Raw genomic sequence first — 21,107 nt, forward strand, 5'->3', positions numbered from 1 at the left:
CGGACAGGTCTGTTCCTATGTATCCTATGTATAATCACCTGTAGCTGCGCTGGACTAGTCCGGTCTCTGGCTATAGTTGCCAGATGTTGACTATGTGTTACAGAGACATATATATCCCAAGCTGCAGGTGGGATCTGATTTACGCCGGCCGCGGTTTGTACAGTGTGAATTGCTTGTATGGCGCAGTCGGCCGTATAAATCGGCACACATTGCACGGATCGGCCGGCGGCTCTTCACACACACAGTTGGGCTACATTATTTAATATGTATTATCAGGTTATATTACCCTACAAATAAATAAATACATTAATAACTAAACCCTTTTGGTCTTAAAATCACTATTTTCTAAGTTTCAGTAAACGTATTATATGTAGCTGTTCACATTGTACAAGTTGCATTCAAGGTAATAGAGACAGTTTGTAAAAAACAAAGCAGTCGGGTACAAAATAAATAATAAATGTGTACAGGGTGCTACGGTCCGGAGCACAAGGCGGAGGGAGGGCGGACACCGGCACCGGCTGGACAGACCCTTGCAAATATCAAAAAGATGCAGAACTTTGGGATTCCGCTCAGTTTCTGCACCGAAAAGTCAGCGAAACAACTCAGTGTGCACAAAAGATAAAAACAGACGCGTTTCTTTGGTCTCCTGGAGCCGGTGCGGACGGGACACGGGGCTGTATGCGGAGCAGCACCGCTGGTGTCCTGCAGGTGTCGCTGTGCTCCTGGTATGTCGGCACGGACGCCCCTGCCGCGATACAGCCCCGCCGCCCCGTGATAACGGTCAGTAGCGCACTCCAGGGGGCGGCAGCTGTGGGGTCTCGTACAGACACCCGTGTACTGTGGGAGTAATGACACCCGACCACAGGCCCCCGGCTATAGGAACTACAGCTCCCATCGGGCCGTGAGGCGCAGGCTGGTGACGTCATCACGCAGAGCAGCAGTCTGGCGGCAGGAATCTGAGGCGTAAGGGCGGAGGAGGAGGAGAAGGGGGGCACAGGCGGCGGCGGCACAAGGGAGAGACATAAACAAAACATGGCGGAAGGAGCTGCCGCCGCTGCGCAGGCGAAGGAGAGGCGGAAGGAGCAGCTCCGGCAGTGGGCCCGGTCCTGCACCAACCAGGAGGCGGCGGAGCCACGGTGGCAGCGGCGCAAGAGGAGAACGGGGGACGGCAAGGAGGAAGATGAGGGGGAGCCGGGCAACCGGGGGGACGGCGACGGCCGCACTGTGCGCTTCGAGCGGGCGGCGGAGTTCCTGGCAGCCTGTGCCGGGGGAGACTTACTGGAGGCGGAGGACATGCTGCGGGGACAGGCGGGGGAGGAGGTGATCGACAGCACCAACACGGACGGCATCAGCGCCCTGCACCAGGTCAGACACCGTGTGGATATAGTGTGTATGCATATATATATACTGTGTGTGTATATATATATATATATATATATATATATATATATATATATACTGTGTGCGCCCTGCACCAGGGCAGACACCGTGTGTATATACTGTGTATATGTATACTGTGTGTGTATGTATGTGTATATATACATATATACATATATATATATATATATACACTGTGTGTGCACTGCACCAGGTCAGACACCGACACCGTGTGTATATACTGTGTATATACAGTGTGTACGTATATATATCGTGTGTGTATATACCGTGTGCGCCCTGCACCAGGTCAGACACCGTGTGGATATAGTGTGTATGCATATATATATACTGTGTGTGTGTACTGTGTGTGTATGTGTATATATATATATATATATATATATATATATATATATATATATATATATATATACATATATATATATATATACACTGTGTGTGCACTGCACCAGGTCAGACACCGACACCGTGTGTATATACTGTGTATATACAGTGTGTACGTATATATATCGTGTGTGTATATACCGTGTGCGCCCTGCACCAGGTCAGACGCCGTGTGGATATAGTGTGTATGTATATATATCGTGTGTGTTTATATATACTGTGTGTTCCAGGTCAGACACTGTGTATATACTGTGTGTGTGTGTGTATGTATATGTGTGTGTGTGTATATATATATATATATATATATATATATATATATATATATTTGTGTGTGTATATACTGTGTGCATCGGGTCAGACTGTGTGTGTATGTATACTGTGTGTGCGCACTGCACCAGGTCAAACACTGTGTGTATATATACTGTGTATGTACTGTGTGTATTCTGTGTGCACCAGGTCAGGCACTGTGTGTGTGTGTGTGTATATATATATACTGTGTGTGTGTGCCCTACACCAGGTCAGACACTGTGTATATACTGTGTGCACCAGGTCAGAGACTGTATACTTTGTGTATATACTGTGCGTGTGTGTATGTACTGTGTGTGTGCGCGCGCTGCTCCAGGTCAGCCACTGTGTGTGTGTATATATATATATATATATATATATATGTGTGTGCCCTACACCAGGTCAGACACTGTGTGTGTATATCCTGTGTGCACCAGGTCAGATACTGTGTGTATATATTTACTGTGTGTGTGCACACTGCACCAGGTCAGCCACTGTGTGTGTATATGTATATATATATATATACTAGATGGTGGCCCGATTCTAACATATCGGGTATTCTAGAATATGTAGGTAGTATATAGCACAGGCTACGTACTATATTTCACAGTGACGTAGTATATAACATAGCTACGTAGTATATAACATAGCTACGTAGTATATAACATAGCTACGTAGTATATAACATAGCTACGTAGTATATAACATAGCTACGTAGTATATAACATAGCTACGTAGTATATAACATAGCTACGTAGTATATAACATAGCTACGTAGTATATAACAGCCACGTAGTATATAACATAGCCACTTAGTGTATTGCACAGGTATGTAGTATATTGCACAGGTATGTAGTATATTGCGCAGGCATGTAGCATATTGCGCAGGCATGTAGCATATTGCGCAGGCTCGTAGCATATTGCGCAGGCTCGTAGCATATTGCGCAGGCTCGTAGCATATTGCGCAGGCTCGTAGCATATTGCGCAGGCTCGTAGCATATTGCGCAGGCTCGTAGCATATTGCGCAGGCTCGTAGCATATTGCGCAGGCTCGTAGCATATTGCGCAGGCTCGTAGCGTATTGCGCAGGCTCGTAGCGTATAACAGAGCCCAGGCTCGTAGCGTATAACAGAGCCCAGGCTCGTAGCGTATAACAGAGCCCAGGCTCGTAGCGTATAACAGAGCCCACGCTCGTAGCGTATAACAGAGCCCACGCTCGTAGCGTATAACAGAGCCCACGCTCGTAGCGTATAACAGAGCCCACGCTCGTAGCGTATAACAGAGCCCACGCTCGTAGCGTATAACAGAGCCCACGCTCGTAGCGTATAACAGAGCCCACGCTCGTAGCGTATAACAGAGCCCACGCTCGTAGCGTATAACAGAGCCCACGCTCGTAGCGTATAACAGAGCCCACGCTCGTAGCGTATAACAGAGCCCACGCTCGTAGCGTATAACAGAGCCCACGCTCGTAGCGTATAACAGAGCCCACGCTCGTAGCGTATAACAGAGCCCACGCTCGTAGCGTATAACAGAGCCCACGCTCGTAGCGTATAACAGAGCCCACGCTCGTAGCGTATAACAGAGCCCACGCTCGTAGCGTATAACAGAGCCCACGCTCGTAGCGTATAACAGAGCCCACGCTCGTAGCGTATAACAGAGCCCACGCTCGTAGCGTATAACAGAGCCCACGCTCGTAGCGTATAACAGAGCCCACGCTCGTAGCGTATAACAGAGCCCACGCTCGTAGCGTATAACAGAGCCCACGCTCGTAGCGTATAACAGAGCCCACGCTCGTAGCGTATAACAGAGCCCACGCTCGTAGCGTATAACAGAGCCCACGCTCGTAGCGTATAACAGAGCCCACGCTCGTAGCGTATAACAGAGCCCACGCTCGTAGCGTATAACAGAGCCCACGCTCGTAGCGTATAACAGAGCCCACGCTCGTAGCGTATAACAGAGCCCACGCTCGTAGCGTATAACAGAGCCCACGCTCGTAGCGTATAACAGAGCCCACGCTCGTAGCGTATAACAGAGCCCACGCTCGTAGCGTATAACAGAGCCCACGCTCGTAGCGTATAACAGAGCCCACGCTCGTAGCGTATAACAGAGCCCACGCTCGTAGCGTATAACAGAGCCCACGCTCGTAGCGTATAACAGAGCCCACGCTCGTAGCGTATAACAGAGCCCACGCTCGTAGCGTATAACAGAGCCCACGCTCGTAGCGTATAACAGAGCCCACGCTCGTAGCGTATAACAGAGCCCACGTAGTATATAGCAATATAGGCACTATATGCGTGGTTAAAAAAGACTTAAAATAAAAAATAAACATATACTCACCTTCCGAAGACCCCTTGAAGTCCTGGCGCCAGTGTGCGGTGCACGCGGCAGCTTCCGCTCCCAGAGTTGGTATGAGCGCAGGACCTGTGATGACGTCGCGGTCACATGACCGTGACGTCATGGCAGGTCCTTCTCGCATAGCATCCTTGGCACCGGAACCTGCCGCTTGCACTGCCGAGGACATTGGACGACGTCGCAGGGTGACAATAACCTTTTTTTTATTATTATTTGCAACATTAGATCTTTTTACATAGTAATAGTAAAAAGTTGGGGACACACAGGGTTAATAGCAGCGTTAACGGAGTGCGTTACCCGCGGAATAATGCAGTCCGTTACCGCTGGCATTAACCCTGTGTGAGCGGTGACTGGAGTGGAGTATGCGGGCGCCGGGCACTGACTGCAGGGGAGTAGGGAGGGACTAATCGGACTGTGCCCATCGCTGATTGGTCGCGGCAGCCATGACAGGCAGCTGGCGAGACCAATCAGCGATGCGGGATTTCCGTGACGGAAGTTGCAGACAGACAGACAGACGGAAGTACCCCTTAGACAATTATGTATATAGATGTGTGTATATCTACTGTGTGTGCACCAGGCCGGTGACTGTATATGCTGTGTGTGCACCAGGCCGGTGACTGTATATGCTGTGTGTGCACCAGGTCGGTGACTGTATATACTGTGTGTGCGCACCAGGTCGGTGACTGTATATACTGTGTGTGCGCACCAGGTCGGTGACTGTATATACTGTGTGTGCGCACCAGGTCGGTGACTGTATATACTGTGTGTGCGCACCAGGGCGGTGACTGTATATACTGTGTGTGTGCACCAGGTCGGTGAATGTATATACTGTGTGTGCGCACCAGGTCGGTGACTGTATATACTGTGTGTGCGCACCAGGGCGGTGACTGTATATACTGTGTGTGCGCACCAGGTCGGTGAATGTATATACTGTGTGTGCGCACCAGGTCGGTGACTGTATATACTGTGTGTGCGCACCAGGTCGGTGACTGTATATACTGTGTGTGCGCACCAGGTCGGTGACTGTATATACTGTGTGTGCGCACCAGGTCGGTGACTGTATATACTGTGTGTGCGCACCAGGTCGGTGACTGTGTATTGTGTGTATATACTATTTGTGTATATACTGTGTGCACTGCACCAGGTGAGAGACTATATACTGTGTGTTTATACTGTATGTACACTGCAGCAGGTCAGATACTATATACTGTGTGCAATGCACCAGGTCAGAAACTACCGTATATATTGTGTGTGTGCCCTGCAGAAGGTCAGTTACTATATACTGCGTGTGCCCTGCGCCAGGTCAGATACTATATACTGCGTGTGCCGGGCAGAAGGTCAGATACTATATACTGCGTGTGCCCTGCAGAAGGTCAGATACTATATACTGTGTGCCCTGCGCCAGGTCAGATACTATATACTGTGTGTGCCGGGCAGAAGGTCAGATACTATATACTGGGTGTGCCCTGCAGAAGGTCAGATACTATATACTGTGTGTGCCCTGCAGAAGGTCAGATACTATATACTGGGTGTGCCCTGCAGAAGGTCAGTTACTATGTACTGGGTGTGCCTTGCAGAAGGTCAGATACTATATACTGTGTGTGCCCTGCAGAAGGTCAGATACTATATACGGTGTGTGCCCTGCAGAAGGTCGGTTACTATATACTGCGTGTGCCCTGCAGAAGGTCGGTTACTATATACTGCTTGTGCCCTGCAGAAGGTAAGTTACTATATACTGCGTGTGCCCTGCGCTAGGTCAGATACTATATACTGTGTGCCTTGCGCCAGGTCAGATACTACTGTATATACTGTGTGCCCTGCGCCAGGTCAGATACTACTGTATATACTGTGTGCCCTGCGCCAGGTCAGATACTACTGTATATACTGTGTGCCCTGCGCCAGATCAGATACTACTGTATATACTGTGTGCCCTGCGCCAGGTCAGATACTACTGTATATGCTGTGTGCCCTGCGCCAGGTCAGATACTACTGTATATGCTGTGTGCCCTGCGCCAGGTCAGATACTACTGTATATACTGTATGCCCTGCGCCAGGTCAGATACTACTGTGTGCCCTGCGCCAGGTCAGATACTACTGTATATACTGTGTGCCCTGCGCCAGGTCAGATACTACTGTATATACTGTATGCCCTGCGCCAGGTCAGATACTACTGTGTGCCCTGCGCCAGGTCAGATACTACTGTATATACTGTGTGCCCTGCGCCAGGTCAGATACTACTCTATATACTGTGTGCCCTGCGCCAGGTCAGATACTACTGTATATATTGTGTGCCCTGCGCCAGGTCAGATACTGCTGTATATACTGTGTGCCCTGCGCCAGGTCAGATACTACTGTATATGCTTTGTGCCCTGCGCCAGGTCAGATACTACTGTATATGCTGTGTGCCCTGCGCCAGGTCAGATACTACAAGTGCGTCTCACAAAATTAGAATATCATCAAAAAGTTAATTTATTTCAGTTTTTCAATACAAAAAGTGTAACTCGTATATTATACAGAGTCATTACAAACAGAGTGATCTATTTCAAGTGTTCATTTCTGTTAATGTTGATGATTATGGCTTACAGCCAATGAAAACCCAAACGTCATTATCTCAGTAAATTAGAATACTTTATAGCACCAGCTTGAAAAATGATTAAAAAATCCAAAATGTTTGCCTACTGAAATGTATGTTCAGTAAATGCACTCAATGCTTTGTCAGGGCTCCTTCTGCATCCGTTACTGCATCAAACGCGGCGTGGCATGGAGGCGATCAGCCTGTGGCACTGCTGAGAGGTTATGGAAGCCCAGGTTGCTTTGATAGCAGCCTTCAGCTCGTCTGCATTGTTGGGTCTGGTGTCTCATCTTCCTCTTGACAATACTCCATAGATTCTCTATGGGGTTACGGTCAGGCGAGTTTGCTGGCCAATCAAGCAGAGTGATACTGTTGTTTGTAAACCAGGTATTGGTACTTTTGGCAGTGCGGACAGGTGCCAAGTCCTGCTGGAGAATGACATTTCCATCTCCAAAAAGCTTGTCGGCAGAGAGAAGCATGAAGTGCTCTAAAATTTCCTGGTAGACGGCTGCGCTGACTTTGGTGTTGATAAAACACAGTGGATGTACACCAGCAGATGACATGACTCCCCAAACCATCACTGATTGTGGAAACTTCACACTAGACCTCCAGCAGCTTGGATTGTGGCCTCTCCACTCTTCCTCCAGACTCTGGGACCTTGATTTCCAAATAAAATTCAAAATTTTACTTTCATCTGAAAACAACACCTTGGACCACTGAGCAACAGTCCAGTTCTTTTTCTTGGCCCATGTAAGGCTACTTTCACACTAGCGTTAACTGCAATACGTCGCAAATGCGTAGTTTTGCTGAAAAAACGCATCCTGCAAAAGTGCTTGCAGGATGCGTTTTTTCTGCATTGACTAACATTAGCGACGCATTGCCACACGTCGCAACCGTCGTGCGACGGTTGCGCCGTGCTGTGGCGGACCGTCGGGAGCAAAAAACGTTACATGTAACGTTTTTTGCTCCCGACGGTCCGCTTTTTCCGACCGCGCATGCGCGGCCGGAACTCCGCCCCCACTTCCCCGCACCTCACAATGGGGCAGCGGATGCGCTGGAAAAATGCATCCGCTGCCCCCGTTGTGCGGCGGAGACAACGCTAGCGTCGGGGACCTCGGCCCGACGCACCGCGACGGGCCGAGCCTGACGCTAGTGTGAAAGAAGCCTAAGACGCTTCTGTTATTGTCTATTGGCCATGAGTGGCTTGACACAAGGAATGCGACACTTGTAGTCCATGTCCTGGATAAGTCTGTGTGTGGTGGCTCTTGAAGCAATGACTCCAGCAGCAAGTCCACTCCTTGTGAACCTCCCCCAAATTTTTGAATGGCCTTTTATTCAGTCGTCATGACAGCACTAACGAGAGAGGGGATCCGCCCTTCAGGGACAGGAAACCTACAGAGATAAAAGGGCGGCACCTCTCTCCCGCATCAGTTGGTTTCCTGTCCCTGACAGGGGACCCTGCAGAGGCCTTTTGAAGAAAGGCGAAGAAATTAGGACCCAGGTCCGACTCACCGATCCTGGAGGCGGGATGGCCCCTTCCCCGGTGTTGATCGCGACGCTGGAAGTGCCGCACCACAGAGGGCTGTGGGGGTAGGCAACAGCACGGCAGGAGCAGCCTTCAGGGGGAGTGCTGGCTCGAGTGGTGTCCCATCGCCAGGTGCAGGTAAGTATTGTGTGGGAGGCCCTCCGATACCCATCTGGTGGCACACATCGCAGCGGCGGTACTTTTGCGGCCGGCACTGTGCGCTGGAGCGTCCCCTCTGCACGGGCGTGTTATGCGGTGCATCGCAGCGGCGGGTTCTTAGGTACCGGCGTCGGGGCTAGAGCTTCCCCTTTACACCGGCATTCTATGCAGCACGAGCGCTGCGCTCAGCGTCCCGGAAACGGCGCACCGGAGGTGACGCGCATAAGGGGGGCGGTGCTTAGTCCGGCAAGAAGCAATGACGCTCGGCGCATGCGCAGTGCGTCTATGGAAGAAAAAACATGGCGGCGCCCAGCGTTCTTCCCTGCATAATCGGCGTGGGGGCGTTCTTGGTAGAATCTTGCGGCGGTACTTCCGGAATAAAGCTGTGAGTACCATTGGAGGGGTCTTGGGGAAAGGAGGGGCCTCCCACACACTGGCTGGCACCAGGCAGTTCACCGGGATTGGCCTGCTGTCCCCCCATCAGGGGGAGGTACCTTTAGGGGGCCGGCTATTTAAAGATTCATCGATGGCTGCCTCATGCTTCGTATCCATTGTTACAATGGAGTCTCAGGAGCAGGAGCAGTTGCCTTCTGAGCAGCAGCAACCCCTGGAGAAGCCCCATGCAGCAAACATCCAGCGACGTTCTAGTGGCAGTAGTCGTCCTGGAGGTAAAGCTGATCAATCTGCTAAAGCCGGAAAGTCCTCGAGCCGGATGGATATTGCTTCGGTGGAGAGGGTCCCCCCGCAATCTTCGGTACCACTCGGACACTGTAGGAGAAAATTCCTTTCAGTCTCAGGATCAGTTATCAGTCAGAAAGCTAGTATTCCAAAGATCTTGGAGTTCCTGCAGAAAGGTCTCGAAATGGGGCTAGCTACAAGCACCCTCAGAGTCCAAGTTTCAGCCTTGGGGGCACTGTATAATTGTGGGTTAGCTAAAAATTATTGGATTGCTCGGTTTATTAAAGCGGCCGCTAGATCAAGACCCATCGTTAAGAATAAACTAGCCCCGTGGGACTTAAACTTAGTCCTCTCAGCGTTAACGGAACCCCCCTTTGAGCCTTTAGAATCTGCATCTATAAAGATCCTGTCCTTAAAAACTGCTCTTTTGATTGCTCTTACGTCTGCTAGGAGAGTTAGTGATTTGCAGGCCCTCTCTAGACTAACTCCATATATGCAGATTAGAGATGATAGAGTAGTATTAAGAACTGATCCCCTCTATCTCCCAAAAGTAGCATCTAGGTTCCACAGACTCCAGGAAATAAATCTCCCTACCTTTTGTCCTAATCCTAAAAACCCAAAGGAACTCAAACTCCATACATTAGATGTCAAAAGATGTCTTCTTAAATATATTTCTTTAACAGATTCCTGGAAAAAAGACAAATCCCTGTTCATATCCTATCAGGGAGTCAAAAAAGGGTTTAGAGTGTCCAAAAACACCTTGAGTAGATGGATTAGGGAGGCAATTTCTCTGGCTTATTCAGCAGGTGGCCTAGAAGTCCCGGAAGGCGTAAAGGCTCATTCCACTCGTGCCATGGCATCTTCCTGGGCAGAGAGATCGGAGGTGTCAATTGAGGACATATGTAAGGCGGCCACATGGTCATCTCCGTCTACTTTCTTGAATCACTATAGATTAGATCTTGGTAGCTCCAATGATCTCACATTTGGTAGAAGGGTGCTGGAAGCAGTAATCCCACCCTAATACTCTTTTCTCTGTAATTCTCTCGTTAGTGCTGTCATGACGACTGAATAAATACTCAAGCTACTTACCAGGTAGCGGTGTTTTTCAGGAGTCCATGACAGCACTCCTATATTCCCTCCCTTTCTGCTGGTATGGGTTTCATCACGATAAGTATATTCTAATGTAGGTTAATTTTCTACAAAATTTAGTCACAAGGTGAAATGTGTTAAGATATTTATGTGTTACTAATCAATGGAGGTCCTCTCATGCTCTGTAATCCAACTGATGCGGGAGAGAGGTGCCGCCCTTTTATCTCTGTAGGTTTCCTGTCCCTGAAGGGCGGATCCCCTCTCTCGTTAGTGCTGTCATGGACTCCTGAAAAACACCGCTACCTGGTAAGTAGCTTGAGTATTTCTGAACAATCCTTTCAATGCTGTGATTATCCTGGTTGCTTGTGCATCTTTTTCTACCACACTTTTTCCATCCACTCAACTTTCCATTAATATGCTTGTAAACTGCATTCTGTGAACAGCCAGCTTCTTTATCAATGGCCTTTTGTGTCTTACCCTCCTTGTGGAGTGTATCAGACTGCCTTCTGGAGATCTGTCAAGTCAGCAGTCATGATTGTGGAGCCTACTGAAGACCTTTCTAAATTCTTAGGAAGCCTTTGCAGGTGTTTTTTTTGCTAATTCTAATTTACTGAGATAATGACGCTTGGGTTTCATTGGTTGTAAGCCATAATCGTCAACATTAACCCCTTTCTGATGTTGGGCGTAAGTCAGAATCCCTCCCTTTGACCTGGGCTCCGGCGCTGAGCCCACATCTTTCTCGGCACATGTCAGCTGTTTAGAATAGCTGACATGTGCCTCTAACAGCTGCGGGTGGAATCATGATTCCACCCGTGGCTGTGAACATGACAGCGGCATTTAGCACGCCGGAAATCCCGCTTATTGGTCGGCGCTCAAAGCAAGTCATCATTTCTGCTATACACAGACAATCTGATCATCGCCTGTGTGTAGCAGAGGCGATCAGACAACTGCAGCTTCTAGTCTCCCATGGACAGTATTGAAGCATGCAAAAAGTAAAAAAAAAAAAGTTTTTAAAAATATAAAAAAAAAATACAAGAGTTCAAATAACCCCCTTTCACCCATTCGAAATAAAACAATAAAAAAATCAAATATACTAGTTTGGTATTGCCGCATTCAGAATCAACTGATCTATCAATATAAAAAAAAGAATTAACCCGATTGCTAAACGGCGTAACAAGAAAAAAATGTAAACGTTAGAATTATTTTGGACGCCGCGACATTGCAGTAAAATGCAATAATGGCCGATCAAAAGATATGTACACCAAAATGGTATAAATAAAAATGTCAGCTTGGCTTTCACCCAGCCCAAGATCATAAAAAATGGAGACGCTACAGGTCGTGGAAAATGGCGGTTTTTTTTTCACCACTTAAATAAAAAAGCCCCTATACATGTTTGGTGTCTATGAACTTGTAATGACCTAAGAATCATAATGGCAGGTCAGTTTTAGCATTTAATGAACATGGTGATTAAAACCCCCCAGAAAACTGCAATTGCACTTTTTTTTGCAATTTCACCGCACTTGAAATATTTTACTCGTTTTCCAGTACACGATATGTTAAAACCAATGGTGTCATACAAAAGTACGACTTGTCCCACAAAAAACAAGCCCTCACATTGCCTGACAAGCCTTCACATGGAGTTATGGCTCTGGGAAGAAGGGGAGCAGAAAACGAAAACGTAAATCCGAAAATATCTCCGGTCATGAAATATTTCCAGTCATGTCCAAGAGATGAGGATCCTGAGCAGAGGACCCCTCACCCACCATTTGCAGAATCATGTTAGATTTGATAAATATGCGTTTGCATTTTCGAAACCCGTGAACCCCATTAATGTCGTGGCGTGCTTTAGCCTGTCCAAAGCTTTCCAGGTTTGATCTACAGCCCTGACACAGGAGCTGTAAAGATTATGGCCGTGTCTCGGATACGATCTACAGCCCTGACACAGGAGCTGTAAAGATTATGGCCGTGTCTCGGATACAGGGGCTCTTGCCCTTCTAGTCCTGGCATCTGTGTGCCCTGTACTTCCAGTAGCCGCCATCCACCTCCCACAGCAGATGTCACAGATGCAGGCTTTCACTCAGCATCTTATCTCTGCAGATTGTTGGCAGGTGCCCAGTGACAGCAGGAAGGAGCTGTCAGTCAGGAGCCTTAAAATATCCGTCCGCCTGGTTATATCTCGGTTGTGCTTTTACTGGGTGACAAGTATTGAGGAAGCCGCTTTACATGAAGGCGTCGTAGTGGCAGAATGTGTCATTTATCTTGGTGGTAGAATGTTATATTTTATATACAGTATATCTCAAAAAAAAAAATAAAGGGAACATTTACACACAATGTAACTCCAAGTCAATCACACTTATGTGAAATCAACCTGTCTGGTTATGAAACAACACTGATTGTGAATCAATTTCTCCTGCTGTTGTGCAAATGGAACACAACAGGTAGAAATGATAGGGAATTAGCAAGACAACCCCTATAAAGGAGTGGTTCTGCAGGGGTGACCACAGACCATTTCTCTGTTCTCATTATTTTGGGCTGTTTTGGTCACTTGCATTTTGTCAATGCTCTCACCCCTAGAGGTACTGTACAGTAGCATGAGGCGGTTTCAACAACCCACAGAAGTTGCTCAGGTAGTGCAGCTCATCCAGGATGGCACATCAATGCGAGCTGTGGCAAGAAGAGTAACTCTGTCTGTCAGCACAGTGTCCAGAGGCTGGAGCAGATACCTGGAGATGTGGAGGGGGTCGTAGGAGGGGAACAATAACCTACTGTAGGAGCTATTGTATATAGAGGAACCTCTGCCATTGTTAATGGGGTCCACACATAGTTGTGGGTCATCATATACATCATTCATTGTTTAATGATTCTTGGGTATATTTTAATTAACATGATTCTACAATATGCCTGTTATACTAATTGGTCATAATGCCTCCCACTTTTGCAAAAATGTGATATTGTCTAAAGTCTGGGCATAATTTACACTAGCATAAAATTATGATATTTTTCAGTTCATCATTCTGAAGATTGGCGGGGTTGTTGCCTGTCAATCTGTGGGCTCCGGAGTGGAACACATACTTTTAGCATCTCCTAGTAATGAGTGATGTGGGCACTGATGTGGTCCGGGTCATGCGCATCAACGCGTTCCAAACTTCGGTCATGCGCAGGCATCAAATATGCAGACACCGATGGGCTGTATGCGTTCCACGGAGGAGCATACGTGGTTCCGACAATGCACACTAACACTCATCGTCTTGCTCTTCAAGCCTTCCAGACACGTGAAGGTGTACGATGGACCTCTAGCGATGGGTTATTTGGCGCTTGCTCCTTATAATCATGGGGACAAACCTATATACCCATTAACATTAGTGTTTCTCCCCTTGTACAGGAACTACCTGGTCCATATGAGGAGCAGCAATTATATGATCTTTTTAAACAGGTGCATTAATTTTCAGACACAAAGGGTACCGTCTCACAGTGGCACAACTGCAGTTTCAACAAAAACTGCACTTTATTCCTTCCGAACGCTGATCTGTCACCAGATTTTGTAATATGGACCTCTTACAATATTAGAAGGATCTCATACCTGATGCAGTTGGTGTACATGGAGAATCCCCTGTCTGAATAGATTGAAGGTTAGCCATCTATCCTGATTGACAGCTCCTCATTATCCCTCCTCCCTGCTGAGAACTCACACTGATCAGTACAAGCTGCTGCTTCCAGCCTGTGTCAGCAGAGACTGAATACACTTGGGCTCATGAGCTTTATACCTGGACTCAAAACTCTTACCGTAAAGGGGTCCACTGCTAGGGCACGTGCACAATGCTAAGCTAAGTGACTGGCCAGAGCGCTGACTCTTGCTGTTCCTGTAATATCACTGCTGTAGTCAGCAGAAGTTTATTTTATGTATATTACACTCTTTTCTGAAAAGTGGGCTACCCCTTTAAGAACGGCTGCAAATTTTAATAAAGTGCTGCAGAATACGTTGGCGCTCTATAAATACAAATTATTATTATTAATAAGCAGTGAATTTCTAAAAGTTCTTATTTTTTACATGCACAATCTGAGAATATCCTTCTACGAAGATGGGACTGTGTTCCCAGATGCGCTTGACCTTGTGGGCCCCTAAGCCGCCTTTCCCTGGAGCAGTTTTTTTTGTGGTCTGCAGCATGTATTTCTGCCTATAGATGGGACATGCAAGGCTCGCTACAGTGAATGTGAACAGGCTCCAGCGTTTTAGGTTGCGCCAATTCCTCTAAATAGGGCAATCGTAATGATGACCCCCAGGGCTCTTTAGTATACTAGTGATGAGTGAACATGCTCGTGTGCTAGCCGAGTGTTTTCGGCGTGCTCGAAAAAAATGTCTGAGTCCCCGCGGCTGCAGGGATTTTCTTCTGCTCCCGTTCAAAAGCAAGATCTATTGACTGTTTGGACAGGCGACATCTTCCAGCCGCTGACCTGATCTTTGCGCTCTGCAATGCTGCAAACAACTTTGCCTATGAAGCAGAGTGCAGGGGTGCCGAAGTGGGGTGCCTGCAGTCAGTATCAGAGCTGTGCTTACAATCTGTAGAGAAAAGAGCTTGTAAGTGCTGCTCTCTTTGCCTAGGAGACCAACCTCCCCTCTAGTAAACTGCAGATGTGGCTGGTAAACAGGTCAGCGAGCAGTACACGATAGGATTAAGGCACACGATGCAGATTTCCTGCTGATCCGCAGCGTTTTTTACCGTGCAGAAACGCTGCAGATCCACAAGTGATTTACAGTACAATGTAAATCAATGGAAAAAAAAAAATGCTCTGCTAATGGTGCGGAAAATTCCACGCGGAAACAAAGTAGCATGTCGCTGCTTTTGTGCGGATCTGCAGCGTTTTGGTACCCATTCCATTATAGAAATCCGCAGGGGGAAAAACTCAGTAAATCCGCATCAAATCCGCAGCTGCGTTTTCTGCCAAGAGATGCATTATCCGCACAAAAAATTCCAGAGGCAAATCCGCAACGTGGGCACATAGCTAGCCTAATGCCCTTCGTTCCTGAGAACAAAGAGGATTTTTAGTAAGAAGTAAATTGAAAGCTGCTTGCTTTAGAGAAGTCAGAAGGCCGCATAACTCAGGCAAGGATCTCAATGTAATGCTCGGACTGGCTGGTGGCTCACCCGAATGTTACAGTTGCATAGAAATATGTGATGTCCCCATGGCCAGTCCGAGCATTGTGTTGTGATCCTCGTCCGATTCTTACCTTACAATCACTTTGCAATGTTAGCAATTAACGATTTTGAGATTAACACTTTAAGGCCTAATCACATGTGTGGTTTTTTTTTGTAACTGATTGCCACCAAATTAGTCCATATATATACAATTTGAATTATATACGATTCTACTAATCTAGATGAGCAGTTCGATTCACAGGCCACATCAGTAATCCATGGCTGCTGGGCTGGATCCCATCAAGCCTCCCCTTACCTGACGGCAGCTCCGGCTCCTGTTTTTGATTAGCCAGCCTGGCACTACACACCTGATGTCACTCAAGGCCAGCTAGTCAAAAGAAGAGCCGCAAGTGCTGGTGGGTGAGAGGCGACTCAGGCGGCGGATGCGGGTGGGTGAGAGGTGACTCAGGCGGCGGGTGCTGGTGGGTGAGAGGCGACTCAGGCGGCGGGTGCTGGTGGGTGAGAGGCGACTCAGGCGGCGGGTGCTGGTGGGTGAGAGGCGACTCAGGCGGCGGGTGCTGGTGGGTGTTAAGCGACTCAGGCGGCGGATGCTGGTGGGTGAGAGGCGACTCAGGTGGTGGATGCTGGTGGGTGAGAGGCGACTCAGGCGGCGGATGCTGGTGGGTGAGAGGCGACTCAGGCGGCGGATGCTGGTGGGTGAGAGGCGACTCAGATGGCGGGTGCTGGTGGGTGATAGGTGACTCAGGCGGCGGGTGCTGGTGGGTGAGAGGCGACTCAGGCGGCGGATGCTGGTGGGTGAGAGGCGACTCAGACGGCGGATGCTGGTGGGTGAGAGGTGACTCGGGCGGCGGATGCTGGTGGGTGAAAGGCGACTCAGGCGACGGATGCTGTTGGGTGATAGGCGACTCAGGCGGCGGATGCTGGTGGGTGAGAGGCGGCCGATGCCCCATAGATACATATGAAGCTGTGATGGTCGGGAGAGCTGCTGCCAGTCCATGCAGAGCACATATATGAATCGTACATTCACTGACTACTAAAATGTGTCAGTATAATCATCAACTCCTGCAGCTATATATATAAAATTAGAACAATTGGAGTCAAGCAATGATATTGGGTAAACAAACAATTTATAATAGTAACAACATGGACAAAATATTTGTAATAGAAGTACAGATACACTAGTAATTAAACCAGATATCAAAACAAATGAAGGACACCCGAAGAAGCCTACGCGAAATGCGTGTAGGGGCTGCCTGTCCTTTCATACGACCATTATGGGTGAGAATTCATTTTTGATTAGTTATTTCACTGGCTGTATTTAAAGCGCATAAATGTTTACTTCATGATCTTATTGATCAAAGAATTTGGATTCTCTGGTCGGACTGATGTTATTAGCGTTCTTCTAGGGACTTCTTTACCTGTGTCCTTCATTTGTTTTGATATCTGGTTTGATTACTAGTGTATCTGTACTTATATTACAAATATTTCTCTGACGCCCATGACGGCACCACGGAGAGAGGGGATCCGCCCACCAAGGACAGGAAACCTACAGATAAAAGGCCGGTACCACTCTCCTGCATCAGTTGGTTTCCTGTCCTTGATGGGAGACCTACAGACTTACCAACAGGAAGATCGTCGTGGGATTCCGGGGCCAATCAGTCCAACTCAGGCAGCGGGGGGTCCCCCTGCCTCGGCTGGTGTGACTCGAGGCACCACCGCTGGGGCTAGTGGGCCTCTAGGGTGTGCGGGGGAGGTGGCATGGAGTTCGCGGCCACCTCCCCAGGTAAGATGCATGCAGCAGCGACAACATCCAGGGGGGTCCCTCTGTGGTTGTGGGGAGAGCGGCGCAGCTCTCCCTTCAGAGCATTAGCCTGCACACTGCAAAAGCCGGGGGTTCCGGCGCGCAGCATCCCGCACGTCAGGCGATTAGCCTGCACATTACAAAAGCCAGGGGTTCCGGTTCGCAGCGTCCCGCGTGTCATGCGCGGCGCCATCTTGGATGGACTGCGCGTGCGCGGGATTTGGCCACAATTCTCCCGATTTTTCGCGATGTGGGCCATTGCGCATGCACCGGCGGCAAAGGCGCTACTGTGCAGACACGGGCTTGAAAAGATGGCAGGAATCCCCGCCACATAAAAAGGGGAAAGGTTGCCAGGTCAGGCGCTTCTGTTGAGCCCTACCAGGCATCATGAGCGACCTAGAGGCATCACCCCTATCAAAATCACCACCAGCATCGCCACAGCAGCAGCAAAAGCGACGACAGCAAAAAGGACACCAAGATGTTACCGGTAAAGAACGCCAAAGGTTCCTGCACAGCAAGGAGTCCAGTACGGCGTCTGGGAAAAGGACAGATGCAGAGCATCCCCAACCGGGGAAGAAAAGTTTAGGCAAGTCTAAGCACAGGATTTGTGCCCTTTGTAAAGAAGACCTTCCGACCACCTGGGAGAAAAGACTTTGTAGCATGTGTATACAGCAAAAGTATCCAAAGGGCTTCCTGGGTTTGCAGCCGGCCTCAAAACCCTGATAAAAAATCAGGTGGAAGACACTTTCAGGTGCCTAAAAGGTGGTAAAAAACGAAGGAAGACTAGACACCGGTCCCCATCCCCTGGGTCTAATACTACGGATAGAGAGGATGCGGACTCGGATTCGTCTAACTCCTCCTCTTCTTCTTCATCATCCTCTTCTTCCTCTGGGGGTCACAGTTGTTTTCCCTTGGAAGACACAGATGGCCTCATTAACCCTTTAATAACAGCCAATACGTCTTTTAACTGACCTGAGATATAAGAGAATAGCGTGCCCATACAGGTGACAATCCAGCAGTTGTCGCTGTGCACTATAGCTGACAACTTGCTGCATTAGCCACGATCAGTGTTTGCACCCTCCAAATCTGTTTAACCCCTTAGATGCTGCTGTCAATAGTGACTACATCAATATAAATGGTTAACAGAGTGGAGACTTCCTCTTCATCCCAATCGGTGCCCTTAGATCATGATTTTGTGGTCCTGATGTTTGCCATGGCAATTCACAACCAAATAGCGGCCTTAGAGTCTGACGGCTATAGTAATCTGTTCAGAAGTTAGAGGCATTTAGGTGGTAAAAATACACATTTTCATTTCTGTCATGCCACTTTGCATTAATTCATGAAAAGCACCTGAAGAGTTAATAAACTACCTGACAGCAGTTTTCAGTATGTCAGGGGGTGCTGTTTCTAAAATGGTATCACTTTTGGGGGTTTCCAAATATATGGGACCCCTAAAGTCACTTCAAACATGGATAAATTCGTAAAAAATAAATTTTGTAAATTTCCTTGAAAAAATGAAAAATTACTGCTACATTTTTAAACCTCCTAAAATGCTAACAAAAATAAAATAACATTTTATAAATGGTGCTGATGTAAAGCAGACATGTGGGAAATGATATTTATTAATGTTTTGCTGTGGGATGACTATCTGGATTAAAGGGATAATCATTCAAAGTTTGAAAATTGCTAATTTTGTAACATTTTTCTCAAATTTCTGATATTTTTTATAAATAAACACAAAACATATTAACCTAAATTTACCATTATCATAAAGTATAATGTGTCATGAAAAAACATTCTCAAGATCACTGGGATTTGTTGAAGCGTTCCAGAGTTATTACTACATAAAGTGACACTGGTCAGATTTCAAAAATTTGGCTCCGTCACTAAGGGGTTAAAGCAGTTAGAAGCACTATGGGGTTAGTGGACCCTCACCCCAAAAGATTCGGTACAGGACATTATGTTCGGGGGTCTTGAGCAAAAAAAGAGGAGAGCATTTCCCCTTAACGAGACAATATCCGCACTAATCAAAAAAGAGTGGAAAAAACCCATCATTAAGGCGTTAACACCAAAATGAAAGTACCCTTTTGAGGATGAATCTTGCTCCTTCTGAGAAAAAGCCCCCAAACTAGATGTCACCGTAGCTAAGGCATCAAAGAAATTCGCCCTCCCATTTGAGGACATGGGGGTCTTGAAAGACCCCATGGACAAAAAGGCGGACGCCTTTCTCAAAAGTTCCTGGGAAGCAGCTGGGGGAGGTCTAAAACCGCCAGCCGCCGCCGCATGCACAATCCCGTTCATTAATGGTTTGGTTAGACCAACTGGAAGGCCAGCTAAAAGGGAAAACATCCCGAGACTCCATACTAAACACCTTACTGGTGATGAGGGGAGCCGCCACATTTTTGGCAGATGCTTCCGCCGGTTCAATTAGGTTAGCTGTTAGGTCGGCAGTTTTCTCTAACGCGGCTAGGCGTGCCCTCTGGCTTAAGTGCTGGCCAGGGGACCTGCATACAAAGTCCAAGTTGTGTACCTTTCCCTGTGAGGGGGAATTTTTATTTGGCCCCACCTTAGATGACATCTTAGAGAAGGCGGGGGATAAAAATAAATCTTTTCCCTCCCTGGGTTTCCCTTCCTACAGAAGGCCCTTTCAGAGCAAGAGGTTTTTCCGAAGGAAGCCGGGAAAAAAACAGGAAAAATTGGAGGATAAGAGAAACAAGAATAAAGGGTTCTTGTTCAATAAGAGCCCCAGTGACAACAAGAAACCTTCCCAATGAAGGTTTGGCCCGGGTGGGGGGAAGACTATCCCTCTTTCTCTCGGCCTGGGAGAAAATTACCGTATTTTCTGGTGTATAAGACGACTGGGCGTATAAGACGACCCCCAACTTTTCCATATAAAATATGGAATTTGGGATATGCCCGCTGTATAAGACGGGGGTCATCTTATACGCCCAGTCATCTTATACGGCGTGTGGTTCCCAGGGTCTGAAGGAGAGGAGACTTTCCTTCAGGCTCTGGGATCCATATTCATGTTAAAAATAAAGAATAAAAATAAAAAATATGTATATACTCACCCCTCTGAGAAGCCTGGCTGTCACTGCTGCAAGCGTCTGCCTCCGTTCCTAAGAATTGCAGAGCATGAAGGACCCTCGATGACGTCGCAGTCCTGTGATTGGTCCGTGACCGCTCATGTGACCGGTCACCTGACCGTGACGTCATCGAAGGTCCTTCACGCTCTGCAATTCTTAGGAACGGAGGCAGACGCTTGCAGTGGTGACAGCCAGGCTTCTCGGAGGGGTGAGTATATACATATTTTTTATTTTTATTCTTTATTTTTTACATGAATATGGATCCCAGGGCCTGAAAGAGAGTTTCCTCTCCTTCAGACCCTGGGAACATCCAGGATCGCTCCCTGCACATGCCGTACCTGGCGTATAAGACGACCCCCGACTTTTGGGACAATTTTTAGGGGTTAAAAAGTCGTCTTATACGCCGGAAAATACGGTACCTGCAGTCCATGGATCCTGAACATAATAAAATCGGGTCTGAAACTGACATTTCTCAATCCCCCTCGCCCCTCCTTTATGATAACATCACCAAGGTCTTCAGTGGAAGAGCAACTGGCATTGGAAAACGAGGTCATTGAACTGGTGAACAAGGGGGTTCTCCTGGAAGTTCCCCCACAAGAAAGAGGGCAAGGATACTATTCCCCTCT

The 21,107-nt window shown here is 47.8% G+C and overlaps 1 protein-coding gene across 4 annotated transcripts in view; it reads left to right on the top strand.

The window, feature by feature from the left end:
* The first annotated feature begins 900 nt into the window (after positions 1-900).
* Positions 901-21,107, top strand: part of PPP1R12C (protein phosphatase 1 regulatory subunit 12C) — a 92,211-nt gene continuing 72,004 nt past the window's right edge. Inside the window, exon 1 of one of the 4 annotated variants that reach the window (XM_077259571.1) lies at positions 901-1,365. In XM_077259571.1, the coding sequence (XP_077115686.1) occupies positions 1,033-1,365 (333 nt within the window). In that variant the 5' untranslated portion in view covers positions 901-1,032. The remainder of the gene's footprint in view (positions 1,366-21,107) is intronic. The other 3 variants (XM_077259570.1, XM_077259573.1, XM_077259572.1) reach the window with 3 other exon arrangements.

This window comes from Ranitomeya variabilis, chromosome 4 (genome assembly GCF_051348905.1).
Source record: "Ranitomeya variabilis isolate aRanVar5 chromosome 4, aRanVar5.hap1, whole genome shotgun sequence".
Classification (NCBI taxonomy): domain Eukaryota; kingdom Metazoa; phylum Chordata; class Amphibia; order Anura; family Dendrobatidae; genus Ranitomeya; species Ranitomeya variabilis.